A 15,101-nucleotide genomic window follows, 5' to 3' on the forward strand; every position below is an offset into this window, starting at 1 on the left:
AAGTGATGATTATCTCAATCACTGCGCTTGCATCTTGATTTCTTGTTTCTGAAACACAGCACACATAAATGCCGAACGAGTCCAACGTGACAGCAACGCTAGTTTGTTGACATGCCCGCTTCAGAGTGCAGATATTGAAAGCTGCCAGATAGACTTGAAGATTGATTTCCATGTACTGGAGGATGTCGGCGCCAGATAATGAGCAGACGTTGCTTGCTAAACCTCTGCAGTAAAAACACAGTCATGAGTCCCAAGTGATGAACCTACAGGGATGAGGCTGACGATATGGTAAGAAGATGAGGATGAAAAAGTATGTGAAAGAGAAAGAAGGGTGACTTAAGCGGCGGTTTGTTCTCGTTTACCCGCCACGCTGTATGGAGTATGTGGAGCAACCCGACTGATAGCATTGCGCGACGGTCAATGAGGGTTGGGAGTTATTTTAGTTGTAAACATCATGTTTGAACGTGGGCTGGGATACTGCCATTGTGCATATATGTAGACCGTAGGACAATAAGGCTCCTAAATCAAAGACTCTGGCCCAAAAGCTTGAATACGAGGAAGCGTTGTTTAGCTAGAAATGCAAGTACATCAGTATTTTTGCGAAACACGTCGTCACACATGCTACAAGCCTCTACCTGGAGAATCAGAAGACCGTTTGTCAGACCTCCAACCTTGATCATCCTGGTATGAGGAACACTGCGAATGTCGCGCGGACACATCCTAGTATAGCTCCACACACCAGGAGATGCACTCTTTGTGACAGAACATCATATCACTATGATATAATTGTTCGTATGTATGATAACGAAACTTCTAAGATAATCAGGTTAATTTCAGGACGAAATTTGAACAGACCACCAGCAGTCCTGGGGTTTATCCCTCATGCTCACTATCTTGCAATAAAATCTATTGACTGTGGGCCTTAGTTCCTTGATACACGCGGAAATTAACGTGAACTGTCTTGAGCTTGATAGGAAAACGGCCATGTAAGCTCTATCCCAACTAAAACTGGCCTATCTTTCAACATATGAGACAAAATTTTGCTTACCACTTGCTGAAGTACCTTACATCAGGTACCGCAATGCAGCTAGGCCAATATAATTTATTGGGATTTTTATGTTCTCCGTTAATTCAGTCTTCCTGTGCAGACGCTAGTGTACTTGACCTTATAATCGTCATAGTGAAATGCCCAAATGAAAACCTCCAGCCTACTTGTCTCAACAATTTTTGCAATAGTGGCTCTGGTGAGGCACTGGTCGCAAGGGCTATTGAATCGTTTAAACATGTTTTCCCAAATCATCTTTGTCACAAGATGGTTTCCGTTTACTGTTCCACCTGATGAGTGTTAATAGACACCTGAAAGTAGGTCCATCTACTTGCTATACTTTAAGCTTGCATCTGTGATCCATCATCCGGTTGGCGTATGCTCGGGTGAACAACTATAAGTGTCAAAGTAGACTGGATGGAAGAAGGTGTATTGTACGCCAGTATATACTAACGGCTGTGTTGCTTGGGCCGAGTTTCAAGATGACAAATTGTCTTTATTTTATGGAATAAGTGTTGTACTTTTCGAAAACCCCGGGTATTATACTTGCAACCAAGTTACAAAGTCTAATAATGTGGAATTTAAGTAGGTGGAGGAAGAGTGTCATCTGTTTTTCAGCAATATCAAAATATTGGTGGGAAACCTCGATGTGCAGTTCAAGGATTTTGCAAAACCCTGAAAATATTTAGTTTGAGTAATATATCACATACACACACGCATACACACATCACACATTACACACATACAATACATCTTTGAGAGCCCCGGAATAGGCAACACATCTATCGTGTCTTACTGACATTTTTATGTAAATGACTTCTGCTTTTGAGCTTTTCTGCACATTCAGCTAGTTTCATTCTAATTAACCCTTTACATACTTCCGTACAACGTTTATCACCAGCTTGCATTTAAAGCGGTGCTACAAACCATATACAGATTGGTTTTCGTTTACTAATTATTGATATACTAAAGCCGAATTTCTGTCTACTGCCACCGTTTGTTTTTTGTTTACCAGGAAGCGCAATATGCGAACCCAATTAAACGACTAAAGAAAAAATTCGCTCGTGAATTTCCTCAACTTTAATAAGTTTGTCTCACATCACTTCAGTCTGGCTATTTACTCGGAAATACCGAATTCGTGATCACCTTTTAGCTTGTTCATCTTTAATTCTGCAAGTATGGTGAACACCGGTGCGTCCGCTGATTGCGCTATAGCAGCCAACAAGTGCACAATAGCCGTCACCGCCTCTGAATTCTGTTGCCTAGATTAGCCAATCTTTCTTTAGCTACTTGAGCACCTAAAAAAGAAAACCGATACAACCATGAACTTTGATGCGTATTATTATTTGTTTACAACATTGTCCACGACGATCTTTTGTGTTGTCATCATTTCATCATCATAATTTCATCATAGGAGCTGATGGAGAGACCCTTAAAAAATATTGTGCCGGACATTTTGCGGTGTACCAACTCATCTTGGGGATTTACCTGAGTGGCTAGCCCCATGAAATCTGAAGTGACCTACCATGCTTGACAATACGCATGAAATCGTACACCGCCTTGTTCCAGTATTCTGAGATCTCGAGAATAAACCGGTTTAGAAGGCTTAAAAAAGAATCACAGAGTTTATTCATTTCTAGAGATTTTTCTAGCTTTACCTGGGGTATGCTTCTTCCGAGGCGCTTGCTGTGATGCTAGAAGCGGCTTAGAATACGAATGCTCATTCTACTCGAAACTATCACTTTTGGTCGGGGTCATGCATTCAAACGTACTAACCACTAACATTTTTTAACAGCCTAGGTGGGTAAGGTAGGGTAAATGGAGCGATCGTTAAAAGTGTTTTGTTCACTTGGATTGAGGCATAATCTCCTGAACAGGAATGCTGTCTTTCGGTCATTGCACTTCAACTAGTCACCCGAAACAGATTGAACACCCGGTATTCCTCTGCACGAGCAACGAAGTCATCTTGGCTACCAAGCTACGCAGCATATTGCGCTTAGCCCAAATCACTGGCCAATGTACTGAGGACCGTAAATAACAACCTTTCATTTGGGACAAAACTGGAACACAGGAAAAATCCGTTCACTGGTGCCATGGTGACATTGAGACTCCACCCTTTGTTCTCTCCACTTACAGCTGCATTTCCATTTGTCAGGTCCTCTGTTTCTTCTTTCTGTAATGTCGTTTACACTTTACGCATGTCTTTAAAAAATTGGTGTGTTACCAGCCGACCTTCTAGGTACAAGAGGGTATTTTTGTAAACAGACGACTTATTTGTGCTTTGGAAATGGTTTTCACTTTCGGTTATTTGGTTATCCTCCTCAACGTTTTGTATGTGTTTTGATTTCCAGCCACTCCCTATAGACGCGCTACCGCCTACAAGTTCGCCTCTACACAACCGTAGGCCACCTATGGTTTCAGGCCTTTATGTTTGTTAGTAAAGCCTGTGTGCTTGTGTTCAAGTGACATTTGACATCTTCTCAAATATTTTCTTCCATAAATCCACCATACAATCGCGTCAGGTAGGGATTTTTGTTAGGTGCTTCGCGCGTTCTGATAATAAGTTTCTTGCTGCACATTCCACGAACCTCTCTCATGCCAGCTCTGTAAACGGTTTGAGGCTCCAGCTAAACACCACCGTTGTCATTCGTCTTTAGCAGTGGGATCCTACTCTGAGTTAATGTTAATTCCCTAAGTGTAATACAATATCTCATCAAAATACTTTGAGGTCCCACCAAACTTTTTCAAACTAATTTCCTCGCAGAATTTCTGTTTGATCTCTAAACCCTGAAAACAATGACCTGGTATTGGATAGATCGCAGAAACTCATTTGATTTTTAGAATCCGCGCCTTGTTCTCAGACTTTTCACCATCGATTCAAATTAAAAATGTCTGGAGTAGCGAAGGTACATGAACTTGTGGTCTCAGAAGCATAAGCGCTCGCATTTCCGCCACAGATAGTATGCCGCCTAAATCTACAGATTTACTTCACCCCGTAGATAGTTAACAACAGCAGTGCCCCAAGTACACGTTGCAGCAATCAATCGGGCATACTAATCACATCGCTCAAGTGAGAACGCGTTCACCCGTTCAGACGTGAGAATTCGGGTGCGTCCAAAGTGCGCTGGTGGAATAGTGGTAACACGTTAGCCTCGCATGTCAGGTGTCCGGAGTTCAGCCCCCGGCGCGGCCACTGGATATGCACTGCTGATGAGCCCTAACAAGAACGGAACTCGAGTGCAATGCTTCCCCCCTTTGGTGTGGATTCACATGAATAATTGCGCCAGGACAGGAGGACGACTGTTCAAAACGAGAGTGATGTGAAACTGAACATTACTTATTCAGCAAACGGAAAATTCTACGTTAAATATTGCCAGAGTTGTTTGTAAGAGAAACTAGTGAATACCACCTCGAATAACAGAATAACCCCAATCCGTTAGTTAAGCCCAAACAAAGCAGTGCAGATGGGCTTAACACGAGATTACCTCGCGTCGTCCGTATCAACGAACGAGGCTCACATGCACGAGAATCATGGAGTGAGAGGCCCATGATAACAAGTCATTCTGTGAGACCATACCGCCCATCAGTTAGCTGAAATCGATGGTGAAGCAGGAACAAGTCGAAAAATTACGTTATTTGGTATTTTGATTGTGGGAGATTTCGACTTGATAGCATGGTGGTTGCCCCGCTGTGCCATTCTGGCGGTAGTTTTGGCACCCGAATTGAAAGATTTATACAAAAGCCACTTTTATTCAGGTGTGAGGGGAAAATGCCACCAACACTTGACCCTAAGAGTGGCTATTTCGGAGGGGACAGTAGACAGGGTCGTTTACGACACGTGAACATCTAAAATACATTTTGACGTCGTAAGATCCTCTCCTGCTGGTTTGTTAGATAAATTAATCTAAAGATTATTAGCTTTAACTGAATACATGGCAGGTTACAATTGGGCTAATGAGTTATAAACTACATGTGGTGACGTTGCTCTCCTATACTGCAAACGCGCTGCAGCATATTTGCCCCCTTGGAAAATATAATCGGACTTTGAGGTATTCAGCCGGGGTCAACCGTGACATTTCAATGAAGCATCTGTGTAAGTTTACGTGGTACATTTCATCTATCGAAATTGTACAGTAGTCAAAATGTACAGGACCAGATTCAGCGCAGGAAACGTACAGGACCCTTGCACAGGACGGAGTTTTACCTGAGAAAAAAGGCAATCAAATGAGACAGAAGCTACTCTAAAATACTCGGCGTCTTCCAGAACGAGGGCTTCAACAATATTTACAAGGGATAACCACAAGTGACACGGATGATGAGCTGGCAGTTCGTAAGATGCGGAACCACTGTAGATCAGAAATACGTCGGTGGAACATACGGACAGAAGCTACAGTAGTGGACCTCGCCAGGAAAAATAAAAACGCGCTATTCAGGTACATGAGACGCCGGAGAAATAAGCCAACCAACTCCTCCTTGAGGGACAGAATGGAAGGACCCATAAGTGACACAAGAGTGATATCATTAGACTTCAGGGAGCACCATGCAGGCCTTCATTCCACACCAGCGAACTCGCCACATCCAATCGCGTCAATAAGTAACTACGAGCGACTTATTACCAACGACATTCGTCAGTTCTTGCACGATGCAAGCGCTTTCAGCGCGTTGGAACAACAATGTTTATTCAGGGACCCTGAAGAAAAGGTCAGTCACCCGGGTAATCACTTCTATCTGGTGTTTCTTTATTCGCTATGTGTTTGAACGAAAGCAATCATCATACATTTGTTCAAACCGCCTATACCTCGGCAGACGTGGCCCTATTAGTCTAGCAGAAAATACAGCCTAACTGAACCCATTCCGAAACGGGCCGCTATCAGTTACTTAACGACAAAAAACATATCCCAGGCACGGCACATATTTCTGTCAACTTGTTCGCATTTATGGGCAGCATAACCCGATCAATGGATGAAGAGCCTATTTCGCACACCAGATTTTTCGACCTCAAAAGAATTTTATTAGGTTTTCTTCCTTTGCAGCGCCATGAAACCGTTTCTTACGGGATTCGATGCGAATTTCCACCAGAGGTTAATAACTTGTCTTGAAGTAGAACACCCCTCGTGAAGGTTGGATCAACGTGTTCCTCTTTTCCATCGCCTTTCATCACACAATTTCTAGATTACCGCCTTAGGGCCATTGTTTATGGCATATTACAGCGAGCTTACGGGTGAGTTTTAAGTTCCTGTCTACTTACTTTGAGGAGCCTCAATCTTGGATTCCTAAGGATATTCCCTCCTAGCGTTCAATGAAGCGCCTCTTCTTCTGAGTCACGAAATAAGTCGCCCATATGTCATCGAGAGTAGACTAAGAGAACGGTTTTGTTACGTGTGGCAAGAATGAACCAAAAGACATTCCAAAGCTGAGCAACAAAAGAATTCTGGGTATCTGGTCCCATCGAGCATATCCTACATCAAAAATGAAAGACTGTTCTAAATGGCATTTGCCTTTCTACGGTGAGCTAGGACACCTTCCTCCGTACCGACCTTATGGACATCCAAATACTCGTTGGGGCCTACGTCAGACCACTTACTTAAGACGCAAGAAAGACGTACTCCTATTGAGTGTACCAAATCACTCGCTACGAAAATGGATGCCGGCCTTCAATCCGTAGACCACGAAACACGTATCATGTCGCTTGAATTCCTTCTTCGAGGTGTTATTACCCCAAGGGGACGTATCACTTTTTATACCGCCTTTGAATAAGGTCAACACAACAGGTATTTCACCGCCAACCCAATCTATGCACAGCGGGAGCACAGCCTAGAGCACGCACCTTCCAGGCAAAAATTTTTTCAATTTGGGAAGTTGGTGCGTGGACCAACCCTCTACGGTTGTTCAAACTATAGAACAGTGCAGCGTAGCACTAATTGCCAGAACAGCCAAAGGCGCTTAGCTACATTCAGCCTTCGCACCCGGGCCAACATCTATTACTGATAGACCACGCTACTCTCAGCTATAGGTTGTTCTGGACCACTTTCGTGTGTCCGGGCCACGCGCTTTCTCGTTAATCCTTCTCGCCGCGCTTTTTAAGGGGGAGCGGAGTGCGCAAACCTTGCCTCACCGTTTGGGAACTCTCAGATCTTGATATGAAGCAGGTCCACGAAAACGACATACTAAATTCCTTTCCGGACGAAACGTTTTCTGATGCTGACCCACTCGAAATTACTGTTTAAACTCTTTCAAATGCAGGATGCTGCGCATTTGGTGCGACGCAACCAAGTACATCTAAGCGCTGCGCTTGTTAGGCGGGATTCTACACTAAATTCTTTTTGTTTCTCGCAGCCAGGTGCTGCTATTGCCGAGAGGTCTATCCCACGCAAACTTGGCCTAAATTCGGGACGCTTGCCGGTCCGGCATCAAGCTGAGATCTCATTGGTCGAAAGGCTGAACCCAACAGCTAGTCATGTCACAGTATTGGCCGAATGCAGGTGACCAACGCTACAACCAGAAAACTCCAGAATTCCCAGGAAGTTATCGCCTCTTATACTATGTATACGAAGCGCTGTACAATTGTTCTTGACTTCGTTTAGGGCGTTTATATACCTTGTGCATCTTTGGTAGTTGTTTTGACGTGAACGCTACCTTGGCAGGCTCGGACCGAGAGCTAAGCTGAGAAAAATACCGTTACTACAACTCGAGGCTCGGACTTGTAATTCCTCTAATCAACGGAATGTTCAAATGCAAAAGAGAAAGGGCATTTGCACCGATCAGGAGGCCTGGTGGGCCCAGAAAGCTAAAGGGATAAATGAGGTGATACCCCATGAAACTGCCCACTTGCAGCTGATACTCCTAAGAGACTCAAGGAGGCTTCCGCTGGGCGAAACATTTACTGTGAAAGAAAACCATGTCCGAATCGTAAGGTTGAACACTTTTAACGACAATCCGACGACACCAGTTGCTCAACGACGTTTCTCATCCGCAGCACAGCCATAAACAGTCAACTTGGACTTTCCAGCTGCTTCAGAAATAATGGAACGCCGTTATCTTTGAAGCGTCGCCTGGCTTCTGCTGCTGACGAACTCGCTCAGTTCAACTATAATGAAACCTTTGGTTGCTGCTTGCTCACATTATTTCTCTGTATCTTGGAGAAATAGACCGTCCCGACTAACTCGAAGAAGATACTGACAGTTAGTGCGGCGATCTTAGAGGACTTAGCTTCACCCCTTATTGCCACACTGCGTCGCCTATCTCACACGCCCCTAAAAAGGTATTCGAAGACGGAGCCTAAAAATAGTGAGCAGGACTACGGCCACGAAGGGGCTGTGTGGACCACATTTTCACATTTCGGTCAAGTTTTAGAGAGACGACATGCGCATAGGCGCCCTACAGTCTCGGCGTTCCTTGGTCTCACTAATGCGCCCGATTCCACCGGCCGGTTGCGCAACAAGCTATGCTCCGGAAATTTGCGAATATTATTCGTTGTGTGCATCCACATTTACGGGCGAATGGAAGTGTGGTATCCAATTTGCTTCAGTTTCTTAATCGATAAACTAATGAAGCGAACACTGGAAAGTTTCCACAAACTAGATGTTCAAATCTCTATGGACGAGAACCTCGTGAACTTGGAATATGTAGACGACATTGTCGTCATTTTTGAGCTCGACGTAGCACAGCAGTCAAGGCGCGAACTCACTGACCGAAAAGTCCGTGTTTGGGAGCTGACTTCAACATGTCGACTATACCTGTCTAGGGTTGGACAGCTGGATAGTACCTTACCCTTCGTGCTTCCTTTGGGTGCCATGGTAGTCAGGCACCGAAAGAGGGTTGCAGTTGAGCNTGTCTAGGGTTGGACAGCTGGATAGTACCTTACCCTTCGTGCTTCCTTTGGGTGCCATGGTAGTCAGGCACCGAAAGAGTGTTGCAGTTGAGCTATTATGTTATTGTTGTTATTATTATTAATACTATTATTATCCCGGAAGTTACATTAACTCCGACGGCATTGTCACAAATGAAGTGAGTGCACGAATCTCAAAGCCCAGTATTGTTGTACGTCTGTGAGTCTTGATCACCTCGGGTAGGGGATCTGGGGTATCTTCCGGTATTCGGCCACTGATGCCCCAGAAATATAGCTGGAATAGGATGGAACCAGTGATTGCGTAATGAGATGATCGGCAAACGGCACCTAAGTAAACCCTGGAGTGCTTTACTCACATAATACATCCGTTACCGGAAGCTAAGATGATTGGGCCATGTGTTGCGCATGCTGGCTGCCAAAACGAGCACTGTTTTCATTGCGCCGCCCGTAGCAGCGAAAACCTAGGGGTAGACAAAATTGACGTCACAGGAGGGTTCAAGGGTATGGGGAGATAGCCCATGGTTAGGGCGTGAATCTACTGACCGAAAGGTGCGTGGTTCGAACCCGACCTCTGTCTCTCGACTTCCCCCGTATAGGCTTCGTCAACCTGGCAGTATCCAGGCTCTTCTGCTTGCTTCTAGTGGCATGGCAGTTAGGCACCAAAAGGGTGCTGCAGGTGGAAGATTTCTTAATATTTTTATTTCTTTCAGGGATACAGGGAAGTTTGGTCGCTGTTGATGCTATTCACCTTCCAGATAGGGATACATATGGCTTTCGGGGTGGTTGACTGGTAACGTCAAACAATATGGCAGCTAACCGATTACAGTTGCATTCATGTTCTCAGTTTCTCTCCACTTTGTCTATCAGGTGTAGGCACCACGCATGTTTGTGTCAGGCTAGCTCTAGGTTCCCCTCCATTTTTTCATTGTAAGGTTATATTTAAATAATTGACATCGTTGAAATCAATGAAGCACATTGTGTTGCGCTAGCGGTTTACTAATTACCCGTGCAGACCTCAACTGTAAATGCTTCAGCCGGTGAATTGACGAATGAATGATGAATTAGTGTGAAATCAAGTTGTGTAGTTTGCGGGCTATAGTTCTGTAGTTGTCAAACCTCAACCTCCTATGTGCGCTACTTTTCCACTTTTTTGCAAACGCTTCTGTCCTGTATACCGACGCATGCGTCCGCCTGGTAACTTATTACGATGCTGATGTTCATGCTTATCCAATTTACGCCAATTTCAGCCTTCCGAAGTATCCGGATCCCTCCTAAACGCCCGGAGATTAACTAATCAACCATGGCGGAAGTTGCTAAACCGACTGTTATTCCTAACCACATGAAGTTTGTCCTCGGTGGATGCGCAGGGTAAGTTCAAACCGTTGAGCATCCTTAGTTGAAATCAGGATTGAAATTCATTGGTCGTGTGTCCATAAAACATCTCTTTCGCCAGTCGACGACGTCCTCCATTCCGTTTGATGTGAATGTTCACTTAGTGTATCGATTGCTTGTTTCGTGTCTATTTCTACAGGGGTAACTCAACCTATCTTTCATCCGGTCTTCCTCGTACAGACTGCTCGTGGGACATTGCTACATTTTGTTAGAGTAGAGACCATACGTAACAGCGATGTGGTGGGGATTATTTATTATAAATTGCCTATGATAGGCTGGATGTTTCTGTGATTGGTTACCTCAAACGCCACTTTTATGGTCGTCTTGGATGAATTGGATATGGCTACCTAAATTGCGCGTCGTGAATAGAAAAACTGTGGTAACTGATGGTAATGTTAGGAAAGTCGATGGCTCGTCTGCACCTGATTTTCAGATGCGTCTACCACCCTGTGTATCGACCAAGCCGGCCCACCTCTGTGAAGCATTTGTAGGTTTCGGGTTGGAGGAAACTGTTGTGTTTCCAGGTCTTCCCGCGTTAAACTTAAAGCTAGATTGGTTGGTCAGTCAGGCATTTTGCCAGTCAACCTTTTGAGTCTTTTTATTTCAAATTTCTATCCACTATCCTTGTGTTCGCTTTATACGAAAAAATCTGCTGCAACACGAAGGGATTCCTCAGCTAAGGATGGGTCTAACCAACACTGTTCGCTTTTGATAGCATGGTTCGTAATTAGCCCGAGCCATATGCGATTATCCAAGCGGAAGGTCCAGAAACCGGTGGATCAAACGGAGATGATTGTTTAACTGGCTTCTCAGGTTGCCAAACATACGTCTCTTGACTTCCATCCTTGGTAATATTTTTAACAGAACTGAATACCGAATACCAAATCAGGGGAACTTTGGGTGTCACAATGGAACTCTTGAAGGGATTTGAGAATGTTATCCAAGCGACTCTGGAGAAGGTTGTGGTCAGCTGCTAAGCAGGATGGGGCGTGCGACAAGGAGCTAGAGACTGGACGCCATAGTCGACATTGTCGACTGCTCCATCGTTGTTCACTTAGTAGTGGACCAAACAAACTGTGCAGTCCTCTGAGTCCTGAGACGTTTTGAACGGAACGTATTCGCTAACATGATAACCCTACAGAGAAGGGTATGAACCAACGTGCCTCTGGCACCACAAAACATAATATCTTTATACTCACGACCCCATTCTGGAGGTGCTTTGAAGCTTACAGCTTTCAAAGAGAGCCGTTAGCCGTTAACTTTTTCGGAATGATACTCACGTAATTGCCATTAAGGAGGATGTTGGTAGCTATGTTCGCACAAGTGACGAAAGTTTGCTACTAAATCAGTCAGATCAACCAACAGATTATAGGTCATCACATTTAACTGGGGGCGAGATGGACCAAGTGATTAGAGTGCGAATTTACTGACCGGAAGGTCTGTGGTTCGAGCCCGACCTCTGCCTCTCGACTTTCCATGTCTTGGCTTGGGCGGTCTGGCAGTATCCCAGCCCTCGTGCCTCCTTCCTGTGACATAGCAGGTAGGCACCGAAGGGGTGCTACAGCTGAATGATTATATCATTACATTGAACTGTTAGTTCGACGACTGATTCGTTAGCGAACTGGTCGGACCAGACTTTTGGGCTTTCGGTGTTGCCATTTCACGTTGGACTCATAATTGGTTCTAAGATTTCAAGTGAATTTGCATAATGGATATAGGAGAGTTCACTAAATCTTCACGAATTTTTGTCTCAATTCCAAGGAGACATTCAGGTTGTAAAGGCACTCCAGATGTACAGTTTAATCTCTTGGTGAGATGTTCCTTAGTTTGTGCGTTGTTGCTCAATGGGGCTAGCTCTCAGCAGCAAACAAGATGATTTCGCAAACTCGAAGCACTTCACCCAGATCGGTCACTTTAGTTGAAGGCTGCTTAATCTGAGTTCACTCAAAGTTATCACCATCGACGAATGTCTCTGTAGGAGTGACTTGTATCTGACTCATGTCTCAAAAACATTGATCGGATCTGGTGGGAACATTGGATTAGCACTCCTAGGGTACGCCAGGTCATTTTAGGTAAATGGAACTCTCCGACGATGAATGAGTTGCTCACGCTCCATTAGTTACGCTTGCTGAGACATGTAATCCGCATTCCAGAGAACCGTCTACCTCACGTAGATTTTTCCGCTCATCGCTGTGCTGAATGAGACCGACCGGGACGTGGACAGTGTGTGATCTTTCAACAAAAAGTGAAATTACTGAACAGTCGGATGGACAACTTCCGCCTCCTTGGATGGAGACCCCGGCACTCGGACTACCAGTCTTTAGTGACATTGGCACGCTGACTGAATCACGCTGTCAGTTATTCTGTCACGTTAATGCCATCACCTGCGATGCGTAGCCTCCAGTTTCTCCAAGCATTCGGACTGATTTAGGGTGAATTAACCGATTCTAGAATTCTAACTGATACTCTCATTTGCATACTGCTTTGGTTTCGACAGGAGACTCAACTGAATCCAGCTAATTTCTCGCTTACTCGGACTACCAGTCTTTAGTGACATTGGCACGCTGACTGAATCACGCTGTCAGTTATTCTGTCACGTTAATGCCATCACCTGCGATGCGTAGCCTCCAGTTTCTCCAAGCATTCGGACTGATTTAGGGTGAATTAACCGATTCTAGAATTCTAACTGATACTCTCATTTGCATACTGCTTTGGTTTCGACAGGAGACTCAACTGAATCCAGCTAAATTTCTCGCTTATGGTGGTCCGCTTCAGCCGGGTGGGTTCGGTTAGAAAAATTTTTCCGGAAACTCGGCGACTAGTCCCAAGAAGAGCGAAACCTATCTTGGGCTGTCAAGGAGTAGTGTTTTGTGTTTCGAGTACAACGTATTGTGATTATAGAAAGTCTCTACATGATTGTTGTCAAGTCTTGCCTCCAGTTCATGACTACAGCTTCCCGTTCTCCCATTTTCTTGTGACCAAAAATGTAGCAACCGGAACCTAGGTGACCTTGGTACGTGGTATATGATCGATAGAGTGGCCGATTGATGCCCACTTTTCAATCTTCATTTTTGCTATAAGTGAGTGACTTCACGATTTAACCTCTTTACCCGTCACAGAATGGCTGCTACTGTTTGCGTGCAACCTCTGGATTTGGTGAAAACCCGCATGCAAATGAGTGGTATGTTCCTCTCGATTTTCGTCACATCTCTATAAGTTTTGTTTATCATTTTTGCACTGTAATTGTCACACCTCGTTAGATGCCGCTCAACCCCTGATCTCTGACAGGCCTTCACCACTTTGTGACATCTTTGTGCCTTTGAAACCAAATCGGTTCCATTCTCTCTGGTTTTCCGTCACCTTATCTCATTTCACTTTGTTTCGAACGACTTTTGCCGTTTCTTTTTGTTTCCCTAGTACGGTCGATTGGTTCAGACGTTCATGTTCTCTGATAGCAACACGTCCAATGTTTACACGAAACTCGCTCCTAAATGGATTTTTTTCGAATTTCTTTCCGTCCTCCTCTATGATGGACATCCTAGCGTCAAAAATGAACCCGTCGTCTAGATTTGTAAATTTTTTTCTAAGCAAAAATACGAATTGATGGCAAAACGGATCGTCAGGGAGGGAGTAAACTAATGGGAAGATTGGCTTTATGAAGTACTTCACCCGTCTTTGGTCTTTGCCGAAACCCATTGTCCTCATTTGGTACTCCAGGTAGCTGCTTCGTGATGCACGGCTTTGACATGCAGTTCAAGCCAGGTGAGATTACCGGAGGATCTACCGTATGGGTGCGTCCCACGTTGGACCCATGTGCATTGGTCCGGTGTGAGTAATCGTCGATTTCGACTTCCGGGTCTAACAGTCAGACTAACAGTTCACCGAACACATCCCACCTTCTAGGTTACGGTTGTTAGCTCATAGTGCAGCGGTTTAACCCCGAAAAAGAAACAATTGCTCATTCAGTCCTCAGGAAATTAATATCGAAATGAACCACATACATTTGGCCGCAGCCTTCCAAGTACAAACTCTGGATCGACCACACCTTGGACTCTGTGAATTGACTGGCCACATATTTCGCTCCTTGAGTTCAACCAATGTTCAAGTTCGACCACTTCACGGTGCGCCCCAAATTCCACGTTTCAGTCTTGTTTTTTCCCATTCCTTTGCACTCATGGGTAGAATCCTCGCAAAGCAATGTTTCTGTGTTATTTCTCAGCAATAAACAACGCCAATGCATCGGCTGCCATCTGATGTGTACTATTTCATTTCACATCCGTTTATTCCGCATTTCCCTCCCAGGAGTTGGATCCGGGAAGTCAGCTTATCGGAACACCTTTCATGCACTTTCATCCATCATATCCAATGAGGGATTTTTCGCAATCTACTCCGGGTAAGCCAAATCACGTGACCTGTTCGTTGGTTCGGCTACCTGGTCGTTCGTGTTAACATCATTCGCTTTAATTTTCACCACTTTAGGCTTTCTGCTGGTCTCCTTCGTCAGGCCACCTACTCAACCTGTCGCCTTGGTATCTACACATCCTTGTTTGATTATTTTTCGGCACGTCAGGGCAAGAATCCGAACTTTGTGACCAAACTCGGTTGCGCCATGACATCCGGTGTATTAGGATCTTTCGTTGGTACCCCATCCGAGGTTTGCCTGATTCGGATGACATCAGACGGACGGTGAGTAATTGGTTATCAGACGAAACCATTTTTTCGACCTTATTCTGTGTATTGCCAAGACTGTTGTTTTCACGACAAGTGTATTTGCACCACATTTTTGCACCATTTTTTTTTGGGGGGGGGGGGGGG

The 15,101-nt window shown here is 44.7% G+C and overlaps 1 protein-coding gene across 1 annotated transcript in view; it reads left to right on the forward strand.

Moving 5' to 3' along the window:
* Positions 1 to 11,762: 11,762 nt before the first annotated feature.
* The window catches only part of T265_05966 (hypothetical protein), a gene marked incomplete at both ends in the record, with an annotated part of 22,583 nt that continues 19,244 nt past the window's right edge, over positions 11,763 to 15,101 (forward strand). The window contains 3 exons of the mRNA XM_009171118.1: positions 11,763 to 11,826; positions 14,589 to 14,679; positions 14,766 to 14,972. Coding sequence (XP_009169382.1) covers positions 11,763 to 11,826; positions 14,589 to 14,679; positions 14,766 to 14,972 — 362 coding nt within the window. The remainder of the gene's footprint in view (positions 11,827 to 14,588; positions 14,680 to 14,765; positions 14,973 to 15,101) is intronic.

This window comes from Opisthorchis viverrini (assembly GCF_000715545.1).
Source record: "Opisthorchis viverrini unplaced genomic scaffold opera_v5_119, whole genome shotgun sequence".
NCBI classification, from domain to species: Eukaryota; Metazoa; Platyhelminthes; class Trematoda; order Opisthorchiida; family Opisthorchiidae; genus Opisthorchis; species Opisthorchis viverrini.